This window comes from Aegilops tauschii, chromosome 1 (assembly GCF_002575655.3).
Source record: "Aegilops tauschii subsp. strangulata cultivar AL8/78 chromosome 1, Aet v6.0, whole genome shotgun sequence".
Lineage (NCBI taxonomy): Eukaryota > Viridiplantae > Streptophyta > Magnoliopsida > Poales > Poaceae > Aegilops > Aegilops tauschii.
The window spans coordinates 12029893-12053973 of record NC_053035.3 but is presented as its reverse complement, the minus strand read 5'-3'; the positions used below and the strand labels follow the sequence as shown (position 1 = coordinate 12053973).

The 24081-nt window shown below is 49.0% G+C and overlaps 1 protein-coding gene and 1 pseudogene across 1 annotated transcript; both read right to left on the bottom strand.

The window, feature by feature from the left end:
- Positions 1 to 14970: 14970 nt before the first annotated feature.
- LOC120966851 (protein ACCELERATED CELL DEATH 6-like) lies at positions 14971 to 19723 on the bottom strand. The gene is made up of 3 exons (XM_040393413.3): positions 18823 to 19723; positions 16038 to 16579; positions 14971 to 15925 (listed from the first exon to the last, which is right to left on the bottom strand). The coding sequence occupies exons 1-3, from the start codon at positions 19721 to 19723 to the stop codon at positions 15209 to 15211; spliced, it is 2160 nt and encodes a 719-aa protein (XP_040249347.3). The 3' UTR covers positions 14971 to 15208.
- A 765-nt stretch (positions 19724 to 20488) lies between these two features.
- Positions 20489 to 21279, bottom strand: LOC109742002 (uncharacterized; annotated as a pseudogene).
- Positions 21280 to 24081: the final 2802 nt, after the last annotated feature.

The following is a 24081-nucleotide window of genomic DNA, read 5'->3' as shown; positions in this document are numbered from 1 at the left end:
ACCATAATGTGGAGGAGTTTTACAATAAATATTGTAATTCTCAAGATCAGTACAAAATCCGAACAGATGAGCTTTCTCCTTATAAGTTAACTCAGAGCCATCGGTGTAGTAGGTTCTGTCTACCATGTTCCGCACATTGTTTGAACAATCAAAATAAGCTGTCAATGAAAATAAGCTGTCAACTATTTTGAAATGAACAATATAAATTAGCTAATAACTATGTTTGAGAAACTCACATAGCGGTAGAATTGGAGGCGTATCAACAAGGACCCAAATGCCCATATTGTCCTGCTCGATGTCAGGATCACCAAGATCCATGGTGACAAGCATACCCTCATCAAAACGATACATCTTGCAAAATGCTTCCCAATTTTTGCAACCAAAATGGAGTGCCGGTGTAACAGATGAGTTTTCGTCCGAAACAGGCCCTAATACTTCGAAAGAGATTGTCCAGTTTGTACACGAAGTGCATCCAGTTTTTGCCATAACACAAGAAGTCTGGAGTTGTAATAAGTTATTAAAAATAAAAAAGAGGCGCAATGCTCGTTAATTAGCTTCAAGCCTTTCAGAATAGTGTAGACTGCACTACACATAGCTCCATGCATGCAGTCTACCTTATTCCTCAAGGCTTGAAGCTAAGCAACGTGAAGGTGAGCATTGCGCCTCTTCTTCATCGTCTCTGCACTCAGGGCTTATAAACCGCTCCTAGTGCCTCTCTCTTCGCGAGAACCGGTGCTAAAGGTTCGCCACAAACCGGTACTAAAGAGCTCCTCCCGCCTAGCCGTTGGAACCGGCACTAATGGACACATTAGTGCCGGCTCAAAATCAAACCGGCACTAATGTGCTTCACATTTGACCCTTTTTCTACTAGTGACGAGCTCCCATGGAATCGGGTCAAAGCCCAACCAATAGCCCATCTAAATATGCTAAGTGGGCCAAACATATCTTAATGGCCTTTCGGCCTAGGTGGAAATCAATCAAAGGGGCCGAACGCTCCGATGACTCCACATCATCATTTTTCACTCCTTTCTGACTTCATTTATTATTTTTCATGCATTTACTAATTATTTTGAGCTATAAGACCATAAAATTGAAAAGCATTTCAAATGAACTCTGAAAAGGTTGAAAGTTGGCATGGTATCATCATTTCATCCACATAGCATGTGCAAGAAAGTTGAGAGGGTTACGGCAAAAACTGGATGCTCTTCGTGTATAAAACGGACAATCTCTTTCAAAGTATCAGGATTTCATACGGAAACTCGTCTGTTACAAAGGGATTTCATTTTTTAAAACTTATTTGAACTACTGACTTTTTGTGTGTTCAAAATGCACCATTCAAAGCCACATCATCATTTTTCAATCCTTTCTGACTTCATTTGTTATTTTTCATGCATTTACTAATTATTTTGAGCTATAAGACCCTAAAATTAAAAAGCATTTCAAATGAACTCTGAAAAGGTTGAAAGTTGGCATGATATCATCATTTCATCCACATAGCATGTGCAAGAAAGTTGAGAGGGTCCCGGCAAAAGGTGGATGCACTTCGTGAACAAAATGGACAATCTCTTTCAAAGTATCAGGATTTCATACGGAAACTCGTCTATTACAAAGGGATTTCATTTTCTTGAATTTATTTGAATTCCTGACTTTTTGTGTGTTCAAAATGAACCATTCAAAGCAGAGACTGATTTTGAATGGTGCATATTCAACACACAAAAAGTCTGTAAAGATCGCCAACCCCAACATAAAAAAATGAGCATAGATGCACCTATAGAGAAAATTCAACCTAAATTCATAATAAATTTCAGAGAAACTCACTATGAATTTAGGTCAAATTCCCTGTATAAGGGCATCTATTTTCATTTTGAGAGGAGCTCAACAAGGCAGAGAGGGACGGGCTTATAAACCGGTGTGAGCGCCCTTCGGTTGGCGAGGTGGGACTAAACTGGACCAATCCTTTAATCCTAGTTTGTGGCACAAACCGGGACTAATGGTCATGGGCCAGGGGCGAGGCGCATTGGTCCCGGTTCATGCCTTGAACGGGGACCAAAAGGTCTAGACGAACCGGGACCAGTGGCCCACGTGGCCCGGCCGGCCCCCTGGGCTCACGAACCGGGACTAATGCACCCCATGGGTCCCGGTTCGAACCGGGACTAATGGGCTGGCCAGGCCCGAACGAAAGCCCTGTTTTCTACTAGTGGGAAGTGTCACTGATGACGTTTTTCTCCCTTGATGCTTAGATTCTCTATGATGCGGATCTTGATGAAGATCTGCATGCCTCGGTGTGGCTCTCGAGAGGAAGAAAAACTCCTTCCGGATGTTCTATTTTTTCACTATCGCGCCTATTGCTATCTTCGTTGATGGTTTTGGGCTGGCCCACACGGTGTACTCGGGACACCCTGGTTTTGATTATGCCGACACACTTTAATCCCAACAGTGCACTTGGAGCGATGTTTCACCCTCTTCCCAATCTCCTTGCTAGTGACGCAGCCATGTTTTCGTTCGGGAACGCGCCCAATAACAGCTGCCCTCTTCTTACCCACCCACCCACCCCCATGCCTGCCACAATTTCATGTCGCCCGCTGCTCCCAAAAAGGCCGGTACCTCTCCATCTCTATCCACTTCTCCACTTCCCCCCTCTTTCTCCTCCTCGTCCAATTCACCATGACGCCTCGCTAAGGCTGAACTGGGTTTGTTAGAATAAATCCAAGGCCACCGTCGATCTACCGAGGACCAAGCAATCACACGAGCACGACACCGAGATTTGTTAACGAGGTTCACCTATGGCTACATCCCCGGGGCATGACTACGGACGCTCCTCCCCATGACACCGCTACAATACTGCACCGTGGCCGCCCGGGCGTCGGCACACATCGCCGGTTCCCCCGCGTTGCCTGTGCTATTATGTTGGCATAGGTTACATCGTGTGTCTACCCCACTATATATGAGAGGCTTATGATACAAGTGTCCTACTAGGACACAACTCCTAACCTATCTACACACAGTCAAAAAACAAGACCAACTGTAACCTACCTTGTAGAATAATATTCGACACAACTCTAACAGGGTTGACCTGATGGTGGAAGGGGGACATGAGGAGTAGGCTGCGGGAATTGGTCGCAACCATCAAGGAGGAGGAAGAGGAGGCCAAATTTTCCTTGGTCAGTGTCCGAGCAAGTGTGCATGGTTTCTCTCGGCCATCATACTAGACTGATCTACATGCTCGCGGACGAGCATAGATTAAACTTGGGGATGATGATACGTCGTAAACTTATCACTAATTTTTGTATTATTCATGTTATATTTCTACCAATTATAAACACTTTGGGCATACTTTTATTGAATTTTATTAGACTGACATATTAATACAGTGCCTAGTGCCAGTTTCTGTTTGCTGGTTTTCTGGATGATTCCTGCAAAGCGTCGGAGCTCAAAGCAGAGACCACTTTTGAATGGCTTTGACTGAGATGACCATCTAAAGAAATGTACATGACTCACCGGGCCTTCCAGGAATGCCTGGGGTGAGTAACTTCAGAGTGTTGTTTTTCAATCATAGATATGTTGTATAGAAATTTTTTCTTTTTAGGCGAATGGCCCTGTTGTGCTTGACACGTGATACATACCAATCAATATGTCAAGAGTTATGTTATGTGCCCCGGTATGTGGCAACACTGTGCACTACATTAGAGAAGTGGGGTGGGAGCGATCCACTAAACCACCCAGCTGCTCCAAAGCACAGCAAATGGATGAACTTTGTTTCCCCTTTTTCCTTTGAAATAAAACGAATTGGTTGAATCCCACCATAATTTTTACCGGATGTCCTCAAAAGGACGAATCCAACAATAGTGTTTTTTACGGTGACGACTTAAGATACTAATCCTATGGTCAATCTGGCAAAAGAAATGCGGATCGACTGATCAAAAGTTCTGATGATAACAGCCTCATTTTATATTCACTGAGGTAGACTCCGAAGATGGAAGGCCCGGGCTCTGGCGACTCCGGCTCCCCGCGGGGCGACGCACCCGCCCTCCCGGCCCCGTCCGCTGGTGACCCCGCCGCCCCCCTCTCCCCGCCTCCCCCCTCCTCGCCGTCCCCTGGACCCTCGGGTAGGGTGGTCTGGGCGGATCTGGCTGAGGACGCCGACCGCGCCGCCCGCCGGCCGGTGGAGTGCCGCGACCGGGTCCCCCCGCCCGCCCCGGCGCGCCCGCCGCCGTCCCGCTCTGCCGGCGGCCTTACTCCCGGGGGTGGGAGTTCGGCCGCCCGGGCGCGGACGAGGCCCCCCTGCCGGTTGCCGCGTGCTCCGCCGGGCGTTGGGGAGAAAGGCAAGGACTTGGGCCCCGGGATTGGCCGCCGTCGCCGCCGGAACGCTGGCTGGGGTGTCGCCGGCCGAGCCGACTTTGGCCCCGCTCGCTCGTCGTGGTGCTCCTCTGGCCGGCTCGCCCTGGCCCGGCCGGCCGCGCCGCCGCCGACGCAGGTTGTCGGCTCCCCCGCGCTCTCCCGGCGCTTCCCCTTTCGCCCCTTCATTGCTTTCTTCGGCTCCTCAAGTCTGTGCTGCTCGACCTCCTCCGTCGCCCTGCCTCGCCTCGCCCCCCCCCTCGCCGGCCGTCGGCCGCCTTACCCGCGCCGGCGGCGGCTGGGGATACCCTAGCCGGGCGCGTGGTTCCCGTCCCTGGGCTGGGCCACCCGATTCTGGGCCTGCGGCCTGGAGTGGGCCTGCTCCCCTCCCCGCACCGGCTGTCTGGCCCGCCTGACCTATTTGGGCCGGCTGGACCGCCCCAGCCCACTAGGGACCCAGCGCCGGCCTCGGCCCACCCCAGCCCCGCCTGGGGGAGGATTTGGCTCCCGCGAGGGTTTCCCCTCCAGCCGCCTTCTCCCCCCCCCCCTGCCCGCTCCTCGTCTGCATCCTCCTGCTCCCTCCTCCTGCCCCCGTCGCCCCCTTCGTCCCCACCTCCCGCCGCGGCCCCTCCGCCCATCCCCATGACGCGGGACTGGGGAGATGGCTCTGGGCGCCCCAAGCGCCCCCTCGAGGAGTCCCGCGCCTCGCCGGACGGCCACCGCCGGGAGGCTGACCTCCGTCGCCAGCTGACCTCCCGGGAGCCCCGGCGATCCCCGGCGCGCGACGCCCGGCGCTCCCGCTCCCCCGCCCGCGACTCCCGGCGCTCTCCTCCGCGCGATTCGCGCCGTTCCCCGCCCCGTTCTGACCGGCGCTCCTCGGCGCGCGGAGACGGTCGGCGCTCCCCGCAGGGGGATGTGGACCGGCGCTCTCCCGCGCGGGAGAGCCGCCGCGACCGCCCCCGCTCCCCTTCGCCCGTGCGTCGCCGTGGCCGCTCGCCGTCGCCCTCCCAGCCGCTCCCCGTTAGCGCTGAGGCGGCCCCTCCGCGCCCCTACCAGGCCCCCCGCAACCAACCAAGCTTGCCTCCCGGCCAGGGGGGCGCCGGGGCTCGGGGTCGCCAAGGTGCCAAGAAGAAGAAGCGGAAGGGCCCCGGTCGCCCACCCAACCCCACGGCCCCGACTCCTGCATCCTCGGCCGCGGCCGTTTTCGCCCCCCCCCCCCGATCCCCCGCCGTGCTTCAACTGTGGTATTGCCGGCCACTACCAGATCGAGTGCCCCAACCCACCGATGTGCTACCTCTGCAAGGGCTCGGGCCACCCCGCGGCCCTCTGCCCGGACCGCCCGGTGTTGGAGGAGCTCATGATGTACGGCCACGACATTGAGGGTCTCGGCTTCTTCCACATCGAGGTCGAGGATGTCCCTCCCCCATCCCCGTCACTCCTTGCGGTCGTGACCATTGTGGGGGCGGGGGTCGCCTCACCGGAGATGATCGAGGCCGAGCTTAACCACCTCTGTCGCCGTGTCTGGGACTGGCAAGTGACTCCGACCTCGGATAGCTCCTTCACCGTGGTCTTCCCCGACGCCCTTAGCCTGGGCCTCTGCACCCGTAGCGACGACATCACCCTTGCCCTCAACAAGCTCGTCGTCAACATCTCTGAGCCCCTGATGGACCCCAAGGCTGTGGCCGTGCTGGATACTGCTTGGATCCTCATCGCTGGCCTCCCCGACATTGCTCGCTCTGAGAAGGTGATCCGCAGTATGTCCAAGCTCCTGGGCAAGGTGGTGGTGGTGGACGAGCTCTCTCTCCGCAAGGAGGAGGAGGTTCGTGTCAAGGTCAAGTGCCTGGACTCCTCCACCCTCCGTGCCACCGTCCGAGTCTTCTTCAACAACCAGGGTTTCGACCTCAAGATCTACCCCGAGCCTCCCAACCACATCGGCCGCCCCCGATGCTTCACTGAGGACCACTTTGCCGGGGGAAGCGCGGCCCACCGCGACGACTCCCACTACCGCCGTCCGCGCCCCTCCCGCCACGAGGACCCGGAGGACGACGATGAGCGCTCAGGCCGTAGCCGCTCCCCCTCGCCCGTCCCTTCGGACCCTCCTCCGGGGCGCGGGCATTCGGGAGCGGGCCGGTCGCGGGGGTTGGCATCCGTCGAGGCGGCCCCCGCCGCGCTGCCCGACTCCTCCCCCTCCTCTTCGGCCGAGCTCAGCGACATCTCCAGCGTCAGTCTCCTCGTCCTCCCAGCATCTTCGCCGTGCTCGTCGTGCCTCTCCACCGAGGCCGCCCCGCCACCTCCGCCCCCGACGGTGGCCACTCCGCTGCTGTCGGGCTCGCCGGCGTTGGATCCCGCCCCCTTGGGTCTGCCCCGGCTGACCCTCCTGGGGAGGATCCTCCGTCGCCTCCCGCCTCTCCACCGGCTTCCGCTCCCGCCCCGGTGGCCGACCTGCCTGCCCCGGACCCGCCCTCCCCCGACTTGGCGGGGTCCGGTGCCCTGCTGGCGCCACCGGCTCCAGCGTCCCCGCCGCGCCTGCTCCTGGTGGCCTCCGCTGATGTGGCCACCCCTGTCGCCTCCCACCCGCCTCGGTCGGTTCCGTACGTCCGCCGGGCTCGGGCCTTGTCGACTCCGGTGACTGCCTCCCGCCGCAGTGCCCGACTCGACGCGGACCGCCCGGCCGGCCTCCCGGTTCCGTCCATCTCAGAGCGGGCGGAGATCCGGGCTGCGGCCCGGAACCTCGAGACTGGTGCGTCCGACACCCCCTCCAGTTCTTCCATCTGCTCATTTTCTGCGCTCGAAGCGATCCCGCTGGGCCGCCTCGCCAAGGTGGCCCTAGACTCGGCTATAGTTTTCAGGGGGGAAGTGGGCCCCCCTTAGAGCAGATTGCGGCTATCCAGGCTCGCGAGATCCTTGACGGGAAACTCGCCGAAACCCGGGCCCGCCTCCTCCGCACCCCGGCACCCCAGACCCCTTCTGGGCTGCCGGCCGAGGAAATCCGTGGTCGCACTCGATCCCGCACTGCCGCTCTTAGAGCCCACAGTGCTTCCACCGTCTTGGGGTCAAGCAGCCCCTCAATGGTGGTTTAGATGTGTGCCCTCTTCTGGAACATCCGCGGCTTCGGCCATGACGGCCGCCGCCGCCAGCTAGTTGAGTACATCCGTGACGAGCACATCGACATCATTGCCATCCAAGAAACCATGCGCATGGATTTCTGTCTTCCCGAGCTTGACAGCCTTAGCTCCCACCTGTTCGCCTGGCATTGGCTCCCTTCTAGTGGGAACAATGGCCACTCGGGTGGCATCCTCTTAGGTGTTAAGGATGCCACCTTTGATGTGGGAGGTATGGATCGGGGCGAGTTCTTCGTTAGTATGGAGATCTTCGAGCGTGCGCTCAACTTTAAATGGGAGGTCATCATCGTCTACGGACCGGCAGACCACAGCCGCTCCCCGACCTTCCTCGCCGAGTTGCAGCAGAAGATCTCCGCTTCCCCCCTCCCTGTTGTGGTGGGAGGTGACTTTAACCTCATCCGCTCCCCGGATGAGAAGAACAATGACCGAGTTAATCGCCCCCGGATGCAGATGTTTAACGACTACATCGCGGAGCTGGGCCTCCATGAGCTCGAGCGCACGGGGGCCCGGTTCACCTGGACTAACCGCCAGGCGAACCCGACGCAGTCTGTCCTTGACCGCGTCTTAGTTTCCCCAGAATGGGAGCTCAGATGCCCCCTGGCCTCGGTTCAGGCTATTACGAGGATCGGCTCTGATCATGTTCCTCTTCTCCTCTCCTCTGCTGATGAACGCCCCCCCATCCCCCCTCGGTTCCGGTTTGAGCTCTTCTGGCTCAACCAGGCCGGGTTCCGCGAGGCTGTTGCGACTAAGTGGACCGCCGCGCGCAATTCCCCTCACCGCGCCATGTCCGCGGTGGACTCCTGGCAGTTCTGCGCCAAGCTAGCCCGCCAATTTATGAAGGGATGGGGCACGAACCTCGGTCGTGATATCCGTGACCGCAAGAAGGCCCTCCTGAGCGCCATCCAGGCCCTGGACGCCCGTGCTGACTCGTCCGGGATCTCCCCGGATGAGTGGATGTTGAGATATGATCTCGAGGACCAGCTCTCGGTCATCTATGCTGACGAGGAGGCCTACTGGCAGTTGCGCGGCACCCAACGGTGGGTGCTTCAGGGCGACGCCAACACGGCCTACTTCCAGGCGATTGCCAACGGCCGGCGTCGTCGCAACTCCATTCACTCCCTGTGGGAAGGTGATACTCAGCTTGTTCGACCCTCGGACATCCGTGCCCACGTAGACGGCTTCTATAAAGCCCTTTTCACCCCCACCCCTCGGGGTGGGGCTGTGCTGGCCCCCGATACCTGGTCGGGTGCCCAGCTTGTCTCCGCCGAGGCCAACGCTGCTTTGGTGGCGCCTTTCTCGGAGGAGGAGGTCCTTGCGGTGATCAATGGAATGAACCCCTCCTCGGCTCCAGGCCCGGATGGATTGCCAGTCCTGTTTTTAAAACATTCTGGCAATCCATTAAACCGGAGGTCATGGCCCTCTTCGACGAGTTCTTCTCTGGGACCATGGACCTGGGGCGCCTGAACTATGGGATCATTACCCTCATCCCAAAGGTTCCGGGGGCCTCGGACATCCGCCAGTTCCGCCCGATCACCGTGATTAACGTGATCTTCAGGATCCTGGCCAAAGGATACGCTAATAGGGTGACCCTTCTTGCGGACTCTGTCACCCACCCCAACCAATCCGCCTTCATTCAAGGCCGATTTATTTTGGATGGGGTGTTGGTCTTTCACGAAGTCCTCCACAAAGTCCGATCCAAGCACCACCGCGCGGTGTTCCTTAAGCTCAACTTCCATAAGGCCTACGACACGGTCCACTGGCCCTTCCTTCGGGAAGTATTGCTTCAGAAGGGCTTCGACGACCGCTGGGTGACCCGCGTTATGCAACTCGTCACCTGCGGTCGGACGGCGGTCAACATTAACGGCGAGATCGGTCCCTACTTCCCCACCCTATGTGGGGTGCGCCAGGGTGACCCGTTCACCCCGTTCCTTTTTAACATGGTTGTCGATGCCCTTGCGGTCATCCTTGATAAGGCCAAAGCCTGCGGCCATATCCGGGGCGTTGTCCCCCACCTAGTGGACGGAGGAGGGGTTTCCCTCCTCCAATACGCAGACGACACCATAGTCATGGTGGAGGGCTCCGCGTCCGACATCGCCAACCTGAAGTTCCTCCTCCTGTGCTTCCAACAGATGTCCGGCCTCACCATCAACTTCGACAAGAGCGAAGTGATGGTCCTCGGCTACCCCCCGGACGATGCTTTGTCCATTGCGGACCGGCTGAACTGCCGCCTGGGCTCCTTCCCCACGACTTACTTGGGGGTGCCCATTAGTGACTCCAGACTCACCGTCGCGGATCTCCGCCCGACGGTGACTAGGATGCAGCACAGGGTTGAACCCTGGAGGGGACGCTGGCTGTCGAAAGCTGCCAGGGTGATTCTAATCAACTCCTCGCTTGCCAGCCTTCTCTGGTTTCTCATGAGCTTCTATAGCCTTCATGAGACCATCCATCAGGAGGTGGCCAAATACCAGTCGAGGTTCTTCTGGGCTGGTGAGGGCGACAAGCAGAAGTACCATATGGTGAGCTGGCCCGACATCTGCAAACCCAAAGACCAGGGTGGCCTTGGGATCCTGTCATCCCGACGCATGAACATTGCCCTCCTGACCAGATGGCTGTGGCGTATTGCCAATGGGGAGGGAGGCCTCTGGCTCACCATCATCCGTAATAAGTACCTCCGTGGCCAACCTCTTGCCTTTTGCCAACGTACGGGTGGATCCCAGTTCTGGCAGTCCGTGATCCAGCTTCTGCCCGTACTACGCATCGGCACATCCATCTCGGTTGGCTCCGGGGCCTCGACCTTGTTCTGGTTCGACCGCTGGCTTGGGGACTCCCCCCTGGCTGCGCGATTCCCAGAACTATTTGCCATTGCGGCTGACCCTCGGGTCTCTGTCGAGACGGCCCTTATTGACTTAGGGCGTCTCGCCTTCCGGCGCCCCTTTGGCCCCCTCGAGGGGGCCGCCTGGGACTCCCTCCTCCAAGACATCGCACTTGCCGATTAACGTCGAGGAGGACCGGGATGTTCTTTCCTGGCGCCTCGAGCCCTCTGGCCGTTTCTCCACGAAGTCCCTGTACGGCGCCATTGCTCCCTCGACGGCCCCGGAACCATTTAGCCTGATCTGGGACATCTGACTTCCGCTGAAAATCAAGATCTTCCTGTGGCAATGGATCCGTGGACGCCTCCCCTCTGGGCTTGAAGTCCTCAAGCGTAATGGCCCGGGTGATGGGATGTGCCCCATCTGTGGCACGATTGAGGATGCTAACCACATCTTTTTCTCGTGCCACTCGGCCCAGTTCCTTTGGGCCTGCTTCCGCGAAACGGTTGGCGGACAGTGGTGTAATACCAACTTCCCCGACCTGCTTGCCGAGCTCAACGCTTCCCCTACTCGCTACCGCCATATTAGATGGTTGTGCGTTGGGGTTCTCGCGTGGACGCTTTGGAACATTCGCAATAAGCTTGTTATTCAGAAGGTGCCTCTCCGACGTGCGATTGACGCAATCTTCAAATTGTGTGGCTACCTGCAGCTTTGGCGGCCGCTTAGCCGCCCCTAGGACCGGGACGTCATCACCACCCTCCTCTCCGATCTTCGCTCGATGGCGCTCCGCGTGGCTCCCCCGCTGCCGCCTCCTCCTCCTGAGCCTGACTAGACCGCCTGGCGGCTGTATGGCGTGTGTGTTTTGGGTTTAGGGCTTGTTGTGCTGTGCCCTCAGCATTGACCCTTTCTTGTACCTTTTGTTCCTGTGGACTTTCATGTGTGTGTGCGTGGTTTTGTGTTGGACCTTGTTGGATGCTTGTGGTGCGGTTGGCTTTATAATATAAAGCGGGGCGAAAGCCTTTTCCGGTATAAAAGTTCTGATGAGATGGCCAAAAGTAATAATAATGCACAACTCCCCAGCAAATTAAAAAAAGGTAAAAAGAATGCATGAGAACGAACCAGATTATTTGTACGGAGGTAATTGTGGTGAGATTGAAAAACTCCCGCTTGTCTATCATGGTGACGTAGCCACCGAGAAGAACCACCGTGTTCCACGTAAACACCAGGGCACCTAGGCCTTTGAGCATGAAGGTCACGTACACAATTAGCAGGACATGGCGATTGATATCCTGTACTTCCTTCCATTTGGAGTCGTATCTCTCGCGAGCCATTCTTCACACCAAGACAAACTCAGCTCCATGCCATCCTTCCCGTATTGAGAAACAGTATAACAGAGCGACCACCGAGCCACCACCGTGATTTTGTTCGCCGTCCATTGGATCCTTTAACGAGTGGCACAGATTTTGCCTCGCATCTCCTCATGCCGCAGCCCATCGTCTCTTGGGCCGCTGCTCCGGAGGTTGATTTAGTAGAGTTGTGGTTAACTGGGCTTATTTTAGGCTGGTAACGTTATCTGCCCCGCTCAGCTCGCACCGGCAGCAAAGCGCATTCTCGCCCTAAAAAAATTTCAAATCGGATTCCTTTGCGGCGGCGGGCGCAAATTGCTCGACAGCAGCGGCGTATGGTGTTGCTCGCGGAGCCGACGAGAGGTGATGGCTATTGCTCATGATGGCTTCGCGAGCTGACGGCGGCGGCTCCTGCGTGAGGAGCTCATCGACGACCCCACCGAGCGACAGTCCGACGCCCCCTCTACCAACTGCAACGGCGGTACGGCAGCCATCGAGGCTCATGTTGATTGGCCCCGCGAAGCCGAACGGAGACAGCCGATGGTGCCTGATGTCGCCAAGGTAAAGACATCCCCAAAGAGGATGTCGCCCCGAATTGATCGCTTGGTGTCGGGGATGCAAGGTGTAAGCAGGAGCGCGGGAATGGAAGGGTGAGAACGGCAACAACTGCTTCTCTCTGGTTGTGCTTTGTCTCGGAGCTCGCCGGTGGTGTTATCAATACACTGCCATCCTCCGTCTCTCCTCAGTCTCGCCTCTGAATCCTTAATGGACACCAAGCAGCATAACTACACACTGCAGTTCCTGCCCTGCTCTCCGTGATCAACCTCCCTGTTCAGGTATCTTATGCATGCTAACTGAACGACTGCCTAATGTTTCTCATGAATCCAGCATTCAGTTTGAAGCCTAACAATGCAGAAGATTAACTGAACATTTTCTGAGTACATTTTGTTGTGAAGCATTTAGTCATACGTGCACCAAACCAAAGTTGAAAACTCCACTTCAACTGTCCATTGTTTCTCTTAGGACTTCAGAAACAAGAACCAGCCAGGTCACTCTTGTGCTAAAGATGGCTCCTAATTAAAGAAAGGATATTTCTTTAGAAAATCTGAAGAAATAACGCCCGAAGGAAAATTGCACCATGTCACTTAGAAATATCAAGGTAATCCTTCAGAATTTTTTTATGTTTTCCTATGCTTTTTTTCTTTCAATTATGTGGTTGCCGAGGAAGGCTTCATATGATCTTCCTCACATCTTTCGAAGCTTTATTTACTAGTGCAATGCTCTGGCAAGAGTTCAAGTATCAGATCATCTTTTTTTATGACTATATGTGTGTTTATTCCTTTCAATCTCATACCATGAATGAATGTTGGAATCTCAAAGGAATTTAATTCATCCAAATTTCTCATATACGTCTAACATTCGTTCATCAAATTGGCTGGTCGTGGCATGGCAATGTGCGCCCAATCTTCGCTGTCACACTACAACCACAAACCCAAATGTATGAATCAAGTTATGCAAATTCAACATTCGTGTTTGGTAACTTCATGTATTTACGGATATTTTAATCAATTCATTACAAAAATGAACGGGTGCGGCAACGCGCGTCAACATGATCTAGTACTTATATATGCAGATTCATCAACATATAGACGGATTTTCATCAACGGGTGCGGTATTAGACGGATTCAGCAACATATAGTGGCTATTCATCAAGTTCTTGGTCTGCAGAGAGACTGCTGCATATGAAAATTGTTCAGTCGTCAGGTTCTGCATTTCATGAAAATTCAATGTCTCTCTCTTCCACCTCAGCAATTATCCTATGTGGCACTTCTAAGATAGCACCATTGTACATGCCCTTATCTTTATCATAATTCAACGTTTTTTTATTTCCCTTTTGAGGTCAACTTTCTTGATTATATATATCCTTCATTAGTGCCTCAACCTGAATCTTTTCTCTGTTGGTGTCATACCCCAGCGCTGACTATAAGGCTATATATACTTGTGGAACACTCGACCTGCAGGCTATTACGACTGCAGGGTTGAGCAGAGAATTTTAATGGGGATATCTATTCTACGTGAGGATGTTATCTTGGCTCTGTCATCCTTTGAGCAGAAGATATGTTTGAGGATGATTTATATGTTTTAGCCGAATAGCATGAGTTGTCACATTGGCAGCCTTCATATCCATATGGAGCACACTTCATATGCATTATGAAGACTGTTGAGGTGACCCGTAAACTCTGATTCTTCATATTTGTTTTCTTCATAGTCATGGGGTTCACTCGTCAATGGGGCATTTTTTCAATTTTTCTGTCATCTCAAGTAAGGCGGGGGCCACATGAAGTTTCTTCAGGCCACGTGCAATTGTAGTGCGCTTCAAAAGGCAGTCCCAAATCATCAAATATGAAGGCTGGGAGGTCAGATCTGACGAGCTGAAGGCATATTACTACTCTGCTAAACTGCATTTTTGGGCCAAAATTACTACTCCCTCTGTACCGGTGCATAAGTCATCTTACGTTGCGCACCACAACCAAGGCGGAGGGGAAAACGAGAGGACTTAATGTTTATTTTCTAGTTAATACCACTGCGTGCAATAAACTGACCACTGCATGTCATGCTAGGTAGTCTCAAGACATTAAAAACATGTACGCCCCATGTCTCTTATTGGTTTATTCCTTTATTCATGTCAAAAAACAAGAAATAAGGTGGGAGTTAATGCACCACGCCTAACTGTTTTGGTATTATTTGATTTTTGTAAGATGACTTATGCACCAATACGGAAGGAGTATGTTGACAGCTATCATGATCATTTGGCCAATACGAGGCTAGGGTCGTTGTCACCAACATGTTAAGTATGAGGGGACGCCATGCCACTGCCTGATCGTAGACACGGTCTGCGCGGTTTAACCATGCTTACGACATTTGCATACACTCTGCTCTGTATTAGTTCGTCCTTGATTAGCATATGTAGAGGAGAATAGAAAAAGACCATGCGCACGCGTTCAGATGCTATTCCCATTGATCTCATACAGATCAGTTTGCTTTTCTACTCCCTCTCTCTCAGTTTACAGGACGTGCGCGTACTTCTAGATCGTCAATTTGACCAACCTAATACAAGTCATATATTACAAAAAATATACCTATATAAACTTCAGATGTTCTATTTTCAAATGGTATAATTTTTGTGTTATATAGTTTATATTATGGTGATAAAATTGGCAACCTAGGTATACGCGTAGGACTTGTAAACTGAGACGGAGGGAGTACTCTGCATTGACCCCGGTGACCCTTTGGAATGGTTATGTGCATCACTTGCTGTAGAGGCTGGAGTTTTACCTCCTTTTCGCAAATAAAAAATACAACCATTCGAACTGCAATCTTTGAAAGACATGGTAAACATTGTTTACTTTATTACAAGCACAAGTGCTCTAAACAAATAAAGTTAGCGACTTACAAGCCAAGAAAACACACATAAGTTTCCAGTAACACTGCTATTCCGAGCAAACATATGCTTACAAACTATTAGTGACAGGCTTAACACACAGACATTTCGTTTAGCTTCCGTAGCTCATCATACATTTCATGCTTCTTGTCATCAGAGGTTTCGGAGCTTCCGAGCAATTGCGGCCCAACCAAAGATAAGTACGAAAGGCCAGAGTTCAAAGAGAATTATGTCAAGCATCATCATTGCTAACTGTTTTAATGCACGATATAGTCCCATTCGAAGGCATAATGGTCGTGCAAGAATAACCAGCTTTAGTAAGTATTCAAAATTTCTATATAGCATCACGAGAGGACTGAGTACACAGATCGCAATGCCAGTAGCATTAGCAACCGGAGCTAGCACCATACACACACCCAGTGCAAAAGCAGTAGCCAAGCATGTGAGGGAACTCGACATGAAGAAAATAGATGCGCAATAGTTTATTTGGCGAGTTACCAAGTTAACCAAAGGAGATCCAGTGAACATGAGAGCAATAGTAGCTATTGAGGAGCAAAGAAAAGCTAATGCGTTTGCCATCATGAATGCATCAAACGTATACCTTCCAGCAAGTGTTGGTGTGCCTCGATTTGTATGATCATCTGCTATGAAACCTCCAGGGACAGCAAAAGTTGCACCGAATGATACAGTTGCTATTAAAACTGAACCAATGCCTAGCATTTGGCTTGCCTCTTTCATCTTCTGTGCTTCTTTGACCTCATCCTCTGGTTTTACTCGAAAACTGTCCCTTTCTACAATATGATCCAAGAGAACGGAACTATTTTTAGCACCAACCAAGTTGAGTGCCACATATATCATCTGGTCACTATTCTGAAAGAGCAAACAGAAATATGAGTACCGTATGGAGATACTAGACATGAATTATTTTGTTTCACTTAAAAGGGCCAAGCATTGTAAATTAATAAGGGCGAAAGTATATTACCCAAACATGATTCAGTCCACGAGGAAACAAGCTTCTGGATAAATCAATAGGAGTCTGCTTATTGTTGTTTGCTAAACTTAAGTCCACTTCCATATTACCACATAGAGAACATAAATTATGAAACATTGCATACTTGACTGCAAAATGCAGTGCACTGTTCCCATCACTGTCTTGCATATTCAAAATCCAATTTAGTGATGGAGTTTGGCAAGCAAAGGAGACTATGTTCAGTCTTTTTTTCTCAATGGCGACATGAAGGAATGTCCGTCCTTGAGCAGTGCGCAAGCCAGCACTACTAGGAAACTTCTCAAGTATAATGTTTAGGACATCTTTCGCACCCATGGTGGCAGCAACATGTATGGGGAATGATCCGCTGTTGTTTGCTTGATATACTGGTGACGGATTAGCTTCTAATAATTGTCTGAATAGTCTGACTCCATCAGGATGCTCGAAAACTGAAGCAAAGTGAAGAGGTGTATTCCCATCTCCGTCCCCATGAGTGGTTAGGCTATTATTCCAGTTCAAAATATGTTTTGTGATCCCTGAAAATATGACATTTTGTCTATTAGTCCAAGGTAAGTGAGACAACATGACAGCCAGGAGATTATCAACAACAAAAGAGTTTGACAAATTCAATTTTTCCAGATTATCTTACTAGTAATGACCATATACATATATCTAAGAGTGTGATCCCCACTACTTCTAATTATCTCAACATTCATGCTTCCACATTATCATAATTATTGTAGCTGTCAGATTATGGACGCGGATTTGGTGAACATGGGTGCGCGCGCACCCTTTATGAATAATAAATTCAAAAAAATGCTAGAAATTTTAAAAAAAATCTGAATTTATTTTTCTAATATACATAGTTAACCGGTATACTCGCATATGAAGTTTCATGAAGAAATCACATCCGTGGTAATCTGGCCAAAAATGACAAAATCAAAACTAATCGAAGCTATATTAAAAAACACTATTTACTGAATAGTATGGTCGCATTTGTATTTTCTTCACTAAGAATACAACGGGTGTCAATACATCATGAAACTTCACACTTGAGTAGAATGATCGACTAAGGTTCATATCGCGAAATTTCAGAATTTTTTTATTTTTTTTAGTATTTTTTATGAATTTACTATTCACGTGGGTGCGCGCACCCATGTTCACCTTTGTATTTTCGTCAGATTATCCATTATAGTTTAATCTAGCTTATCCACTTTTAATTTAATCTAATTTTTGTGATCCCCACTCTTAGATATAATTATCCCCACGTTACTAGCTTATCCACATTAGCATAATCATAAGCTGTCAGATTATTGTGATCCCCACTACTTCCAATTATCTCAACCTTACTAGCTTATCCACTAGCATCCGCCCGATGTAAGTATGAATCCTCTACCATGCAACATGCACTAGTGCATTTTAATTGGATTTTAAATCAGAGATACACTACAACCCACTACCTATTTTTTTTCTAGACATGTAACCATGCCACTTCAGCAAGTCATGCATGCAAGTTATAAGTTGCAATTTTTTCATTAGTATATCCATGCAACGTTTCCTTGCCACATCACCGGTCCATGCATGCAAGTCATCATTGATTTTCTGCATTAAGTTTTGTGCTCTCATGGACACGTAATATGTGTTTGGCGCTTGGAGCATACACATATAGTTGATCCTTCACATTTTTCTTTAGAAATGACCCTATTTTAATTTAATCTATTTTTTTCTCATGTATATATAATTTTGGTTTAAGCTTCATAATTTTTTAATGTTTTAAAGTGTAATTCAAGAATACTCTTACATTTTATTTTCATTAGTTATCATTGTTTACATAACACCTAATTATGCACTTCTTTTCACGAAATTATCGAACAACGTGCGGGGTATCATCTAGTTCCATTAACACGGAACATCAAGACATTCACTTTTTGGGTAGGAGGGGTGCTTAATAAAAGGGTTTTTATCATTTATGCCATTAGTTATGTCTCACTACTCAGTTTTGCCATTAGAAATTACAACTGCTAAAAAATGCCATCGTTCCCTGAGATGTTTTCTCAAAAATGCAATTAGATATCTCAAAAATGCCATCGTTCCATTAGATGTTTGCTCAGAAATGCCATTAGACATCGTTATTGTCAGGTCAAACTCGTTGACCATGTTATATGACAAAAATACCTCATACCCGCATGTCAGCTCTCTCTATCTCACAATGATAAGTGTGGACCCCAATTGTTAGGAGTAAGCAAGCGAATAATTTTAGAGAAAATAAGAACGCCGTTGGATCAAGTGGCACCCACACTTTATTGTAGTGAGATAGAGGGAGAGCTGACATGTTTGTCTATAGGTATTTTGGTCATTATAACATGGCAAACGATATTTGAGCTGACAATCATGGTGTCGAGTGGCATTTTGAGCATGCCCCTAATGAAGCGATGACATTTTTGAGCAGTTGAAAATCCTAGTGGCAAAACTGAGTAGTGGGACACAACCAGTGACATAAATGATAAAAACCCATAATAAAAATGTGAACATATATATAACTTAATCGGGGTATACGGTCATATTTCCCCATAGACTACCGGAACCAACTGGACCGTTTTGATCTTGCTTATATTCTACCTTAATAGAAAAAGTGTCAGGAAGTCTTGAATGATCCCTCCCATCATCTATTAAACATACGCGCATACAACAAAAGTATATGCGAAGTTTAATAATTTATGCATATAAACTCAATGGGTAATTTGAAATACCTAACTTCCAAAATAAAATTAATTAATACCTATGGTTCGAAAAGTCGCAGCATGTAGCGCATTTTGGCCATGGGGTCCACTGTATGAGAGATTTCCATTGCTCTTGTCATGTAGGGTCCGTGCGATACTATATCTTTGAAGTGAAATTGCTAGGTACAATGGGGAAGTGCCTTCTTTAGGATAATTGGCCAAGTCAGGATCAGCCTTCAACAGACCTTCCACAATATCCTGATTTCCAATACGGACAGCATCATGCAAGGCTGTCTCCTTAAGCACATTCTCCTTTCTCAGGAACTCGTGGAACCTGTTGCAACCTTCAGCAAGTTCAACAAGAATAGAGAGCATTTGGAACTTACCGGCTCTGGCGGCACAATGCAAGGGCGTGTCACCCTTATTATTCACTGCAAACAGGAGGTCTTGGTCCCTTTTGAAGATGATGATTGCACACTTCAAGAATTTCTTGTCGTCCCCATGGCTGGCAACCACATGCAGTGCGGTGTCCCCCTCGGCGGTGACGCCGTTGAGAAGCAGACCAGCCGTGGTTGAAGCAGGCTGATCAACCACATTTTCTACATCTTCAGAAGCTTGTTGCACCGTGAATCTTCCCTTGGTGCTATTGCTGGTAGGATATCCCACGAGCAAGTCAAGAAATACCTGAGTAGGCTGGACCATTGGTGATGCTTGTTTGTCTTCCTTGCTGAGAAGATAATTCAGTGCCGTCCAGGAGCCAACACTCGTCGATGCCAGTAGCAGGGGATTTATGGGCGCCGGCTTTGTGTCCCCGCCAGTGGCAGCAGGGGAAACATTGCTGGAAGACATCACCCCCAACTGCTGGGCATCCCAAAGACCAACCGCCAGAGCATTTGACGAGCTATTAGCTACGACGCCTGTGCTCGACGACATCGCCAACATTGGGTCAGCCCTCTCCATTGCACTCTATGCTTAGGAACTACTCAAGGTATGGCTCGAGCTAGTTTGTGTGCTCTACTACTATTCAGGTACACCCTTAAGTATACAAAACCTCTAAGAAATGCAGCCAAGCCTCCTCCATTAGTTAAAGACGTAGTGAACGGTATGCTGACTAAAGTCTCCTCCGTTTGTCTTGTTTCTTGGTGGTGAGCTGGTGGCTCTTAAATCGAAGCACATAGCTATCAATTGTCTGCTCTTTGTGTTTTTAGTACTCGTCGATCGTCGATCGATGAAGTGGACATAATCTATCTTCCCAATGACCTGGAGATGCGGAAGAGCACATGACTGATGCTACGCTCGAAAAGTGTGAGTTGAGGGCATCCAGTGCGCTTTCTTTTCTGCGGTCAAACAATGACTTGAAAAAGCGGGGATTGTTTCCTTGTTTATCTTCATTGTCGTGGAACTAGGAGCACCAAACTTTCGAGAGTAGACTGGGGTGCTTGATGTAGGGCAAAAGACATGTACAGGACAAGGGGTGTGCGTGTGTGTTCGTGAATATATATACTGCACCCTGTATGATGAATAGTATTACTGACTATTCATCACCCTAGGCGAGTAATAGTTATTCTTCACCCCTTCTATCTTAACATCAATGGACGGTAATTTTATGCATTTCAAACGTAAAAAGAGAACATAAAAAAAATATAATCGCCATAAAAATATTTTATGTCATGTAAAATTACAAACGTAAAAAAATTGTGTAAAATATACATAAAATGCAATTTTTCAAGCCTTAGGACCTATATATTTGTTTTCTTATGCCAAATTTTACGTAGTGAATCAATATAAATGTAACTATTTGTATTTCAAATGTAATTTATTTGTGAAAAGATCGTAAAATTACCTCAGATTGAAAATAAATACCTCTGGCTCGAATACTCGCAGCATGTAGCGCATTTTGCCCATCTGTCCCGAAATAAGAGAGATTTCCATTGCTCTTGTCATGTAAGGTCTGTGTGATAGTAGATCTTTGCAGTGAAATTGCGAGGTACAATGGGGAAATGCCTTCTTTGGGATAATTAGCCAAGTCGGAATCAGACTTCAATATACGCTCCACAATATCCTCATTTCCAATGGGGACAGCATCATGCAAGGCCGTCTCCTGAAGCACATTCTCCTTCCTCAGGAGCTCATGCAACCTCTTGCAACTTTCGGCAAGTTGTACTAGACAAGAGACCATTTGGGATTTACCGGCTCTCGCGGCATAATGCAAGGGTGTGTCACCCTTTTTAGTCACTACAAATAGGAGGTCTTGGTCCCTCTTGAAGATGATGATTGCGCACTTCAAGAATTTCTTGCTGTCCCCGTTGCTCGCAACCGCATGTAGTGCGTTGTCTCCCTTGGCAGTGATGCCCTTGGGAAGTAGAGCAGCCATGAGCCATGGGTGAAGCAGGCTCATCAACGACATTTTCTATGTCTACAGAAGGTTGCTGCACCGTCAATCTTCCTGTGGTGCTGCTGCTGCTTGCAGGGTATCCCACTAGCAAGTCAAGAAATACCTGAGTAGGCTGGATCATTGGTGCTGATTTTTGGTCTTCCTTGCTGAAAAGATAATTCAATGCCGTCTAGGAGCCAAAACTCGCTGATGCAAGCAGCAAGGGATTTATAGGCACCGGCTTCCTTTCCCGGCCAGCGGCAGAAGGCAAATCATTGCTGCCGGACGGCATCATCTCCAACTGCTGTGCTTCCCAAAGGCCAACCGCCAGAGCATTTGACGAGCTCTCTCCAACATTGCCGGTGCTCGACGCCATCGCCAACATCGGGTCAGCCCTCTCTGCGTATGGATGGGTCTAGTTAGTTATTTTGTGCTCTACATCTGTCCGGGTACACCCTTATTATGTAGTATACAAACCTGCAAGAAAAATGCAGCCATGCTTACTCCTTTAGTTAAAGACGTAGTGAGTGGTATGCTGAAGACTAAAGTCTCCTCCCTTTGTCTTGTTTCTTGGTGGTGAGATGGTGGCTCTTAATTCTTAAATCGCAGCACATGGCTGTCAATTGTCTGCTCTTGTGTTTTTAGTACTCGCCGACCGATGAAGTGGACATAATCTATCTTCCCAATGACTTGAGATGCGTAAGAGCACATGACTGACGCTACGCTCAAAGTAGTATGACTTGAGGGCCTCCAGTGCGCTTTCTTCTCTACGGTCAAACAATGACTTGAGGGCTGCGATTATTTCCTTGTTTATCTGCACTGTCCTGGAACTACGAGTGCAAAACTTTGAAGAGTAGACTTGTATAGGACAAGGGGTGTGCGTGTGTGTTTGTGAATATATATACTGCACCTTGTGTGATGAAAAGTATTACCGACTATTCGTCACACTGGTGACTAATAGTTATTCTTCACACCCTCTATTTTAACATCAATGCATGGTAATTTTATGTTCCATATTTTTTTCTTATTCAGACGTAAAAAGAGAACATTAAAATATATAATCGCCAGAAAAAATATTTATGTTATATAAAATTACAAACATGAAACCATTGTGTAAAATACACATAAAATGCAATTTTTCTAGTCTAAGGACCTATATATTTGTTTTCTTATGCCAAATTTTACATAGTGAATCAATATAAACATAACTATTTGTATTTCAAATGTAATTTATTTATGAAAAGATCGTAAGATTATGAAGAATAACTTATTTCACACCCTTTGTGATGAATAGTATTATATAAAATATATTTACATACTAAAATTAACACGCATAGAAAATAATGTGTATTTTTTTGGTTATTTTTACATGTTTAAATTAGCGCGCGACTGTGTTGTGTTCGTCAACATTTGTACACAAAGACGAAGAACATCTCCTCGAAAATAGAGCTACAAAAGGGCGGTGGTGTCGTGGCGGAGCTAGCAGCAGTTGTTTCTGTGTCGGAGCAACTAAAAAAGGCAGACCTGGTAATTTATAGGCTTCAGGACTGAAGGAAGAGGAGAAGCTGCAACCACGCCGCTGAATCAGAGAGCCTTTGCATCCGATTAGTTCATGGTCAGTGACTGTACTACATTCGTGTGTGAGATAGAAATCTTGAATATCTCCTGCCCGATTTTGTTGGTTTTCTACCAAATTTGGTTTGCAGACTGGGTTGTTACGTTTTGAGTCTGAAATCAGGTTATGTTTTGTGTTAATTCAACCAGTATGCTAGGTTCTGAGTACTTGGGTTCTAGACTTCTAGTATGAATGTAGCTTGTTTTGTGTGATATTGGATTAACATGTTGGACCGTGAGGGCCAGAGTTCCACATAGACAAATTCGTCTATTTTCATTTGCAGCTACTAGAACAAAATGCTCTTCTAAGTGTTTAGAACTTAGAAGCATAGACTAATTACAGTGAGGATGATTAAAATTAGGTCATTTCCGGTACCAGCTAATTGCACTGTTTTACATTCAGATATGTGTGATGATGATTCTTTAAGTTCTGTATGGTAGTTTATTTGATTCCCTATTGATAGCAGTAGTAGTGCAACTCTGGAATAAATAATATACTTGATAGGCTACACTGAGTTGTGATAAATAGCTTATGTGTATGTTAGAGTACCACTGTAGTGTTTTGTTCTGTACTTCCTGTTACCAATTTGGTTCAGTTTCTGAATATGCATATGCCTTTTTTTTATGCTCTTGTTGGAAGATCTGAAGCCAAAGATAGAACAGGGAAATGTAAAAGCAGGCTTACAAAAATTGGTTGGCTCAAGCATCTTGGGTCATTATGAAGACGGAAACAGACGGAGCTGCTGATGGAGACGGGAACCGATTCTTGAGGCCAGGTCATATATCTGCTCCAACTTCTTCTGATGATTAGTTTCCCCCTGATAAAAATAAGATTTTGTGTGATTTAGTAAGTTTATTCATGAGATTGAACTTGATGGTCCAAATTTGCAACACAGTCATCTTTATTATATTATTCAACAGAGTCTGACAAACAAATACATAGATCAATGCAAAGCCATCTTTCTGGCATTTAATGTCGCTACACCTACTAATTTATTAAGTGCGCCCTGACATCGCATCAACACACGCCATATAATTTGGCAGTCTCATCAAGCTGCTCCACGGTGAGCCAAGAGCACCATCAATGCGCATTCCATGCGCATGCTTCAGAATCCGCCGCCGCCATCTTCTGCTATCTCAACTTCAGTAGATATCAACGTATTGATCTTGTCAGGCTCAGCTACGGTCGATGCCATCACGACGTCAGACAACGCCACCACCCTACGCTTGTCCATCAACATACGCCCATCACCGAGATTCCACTACACCACACCACCGAGACCCGCCGTCACCGGTGCGGTAGATGCGACACCGCACCACCTCCTGATCT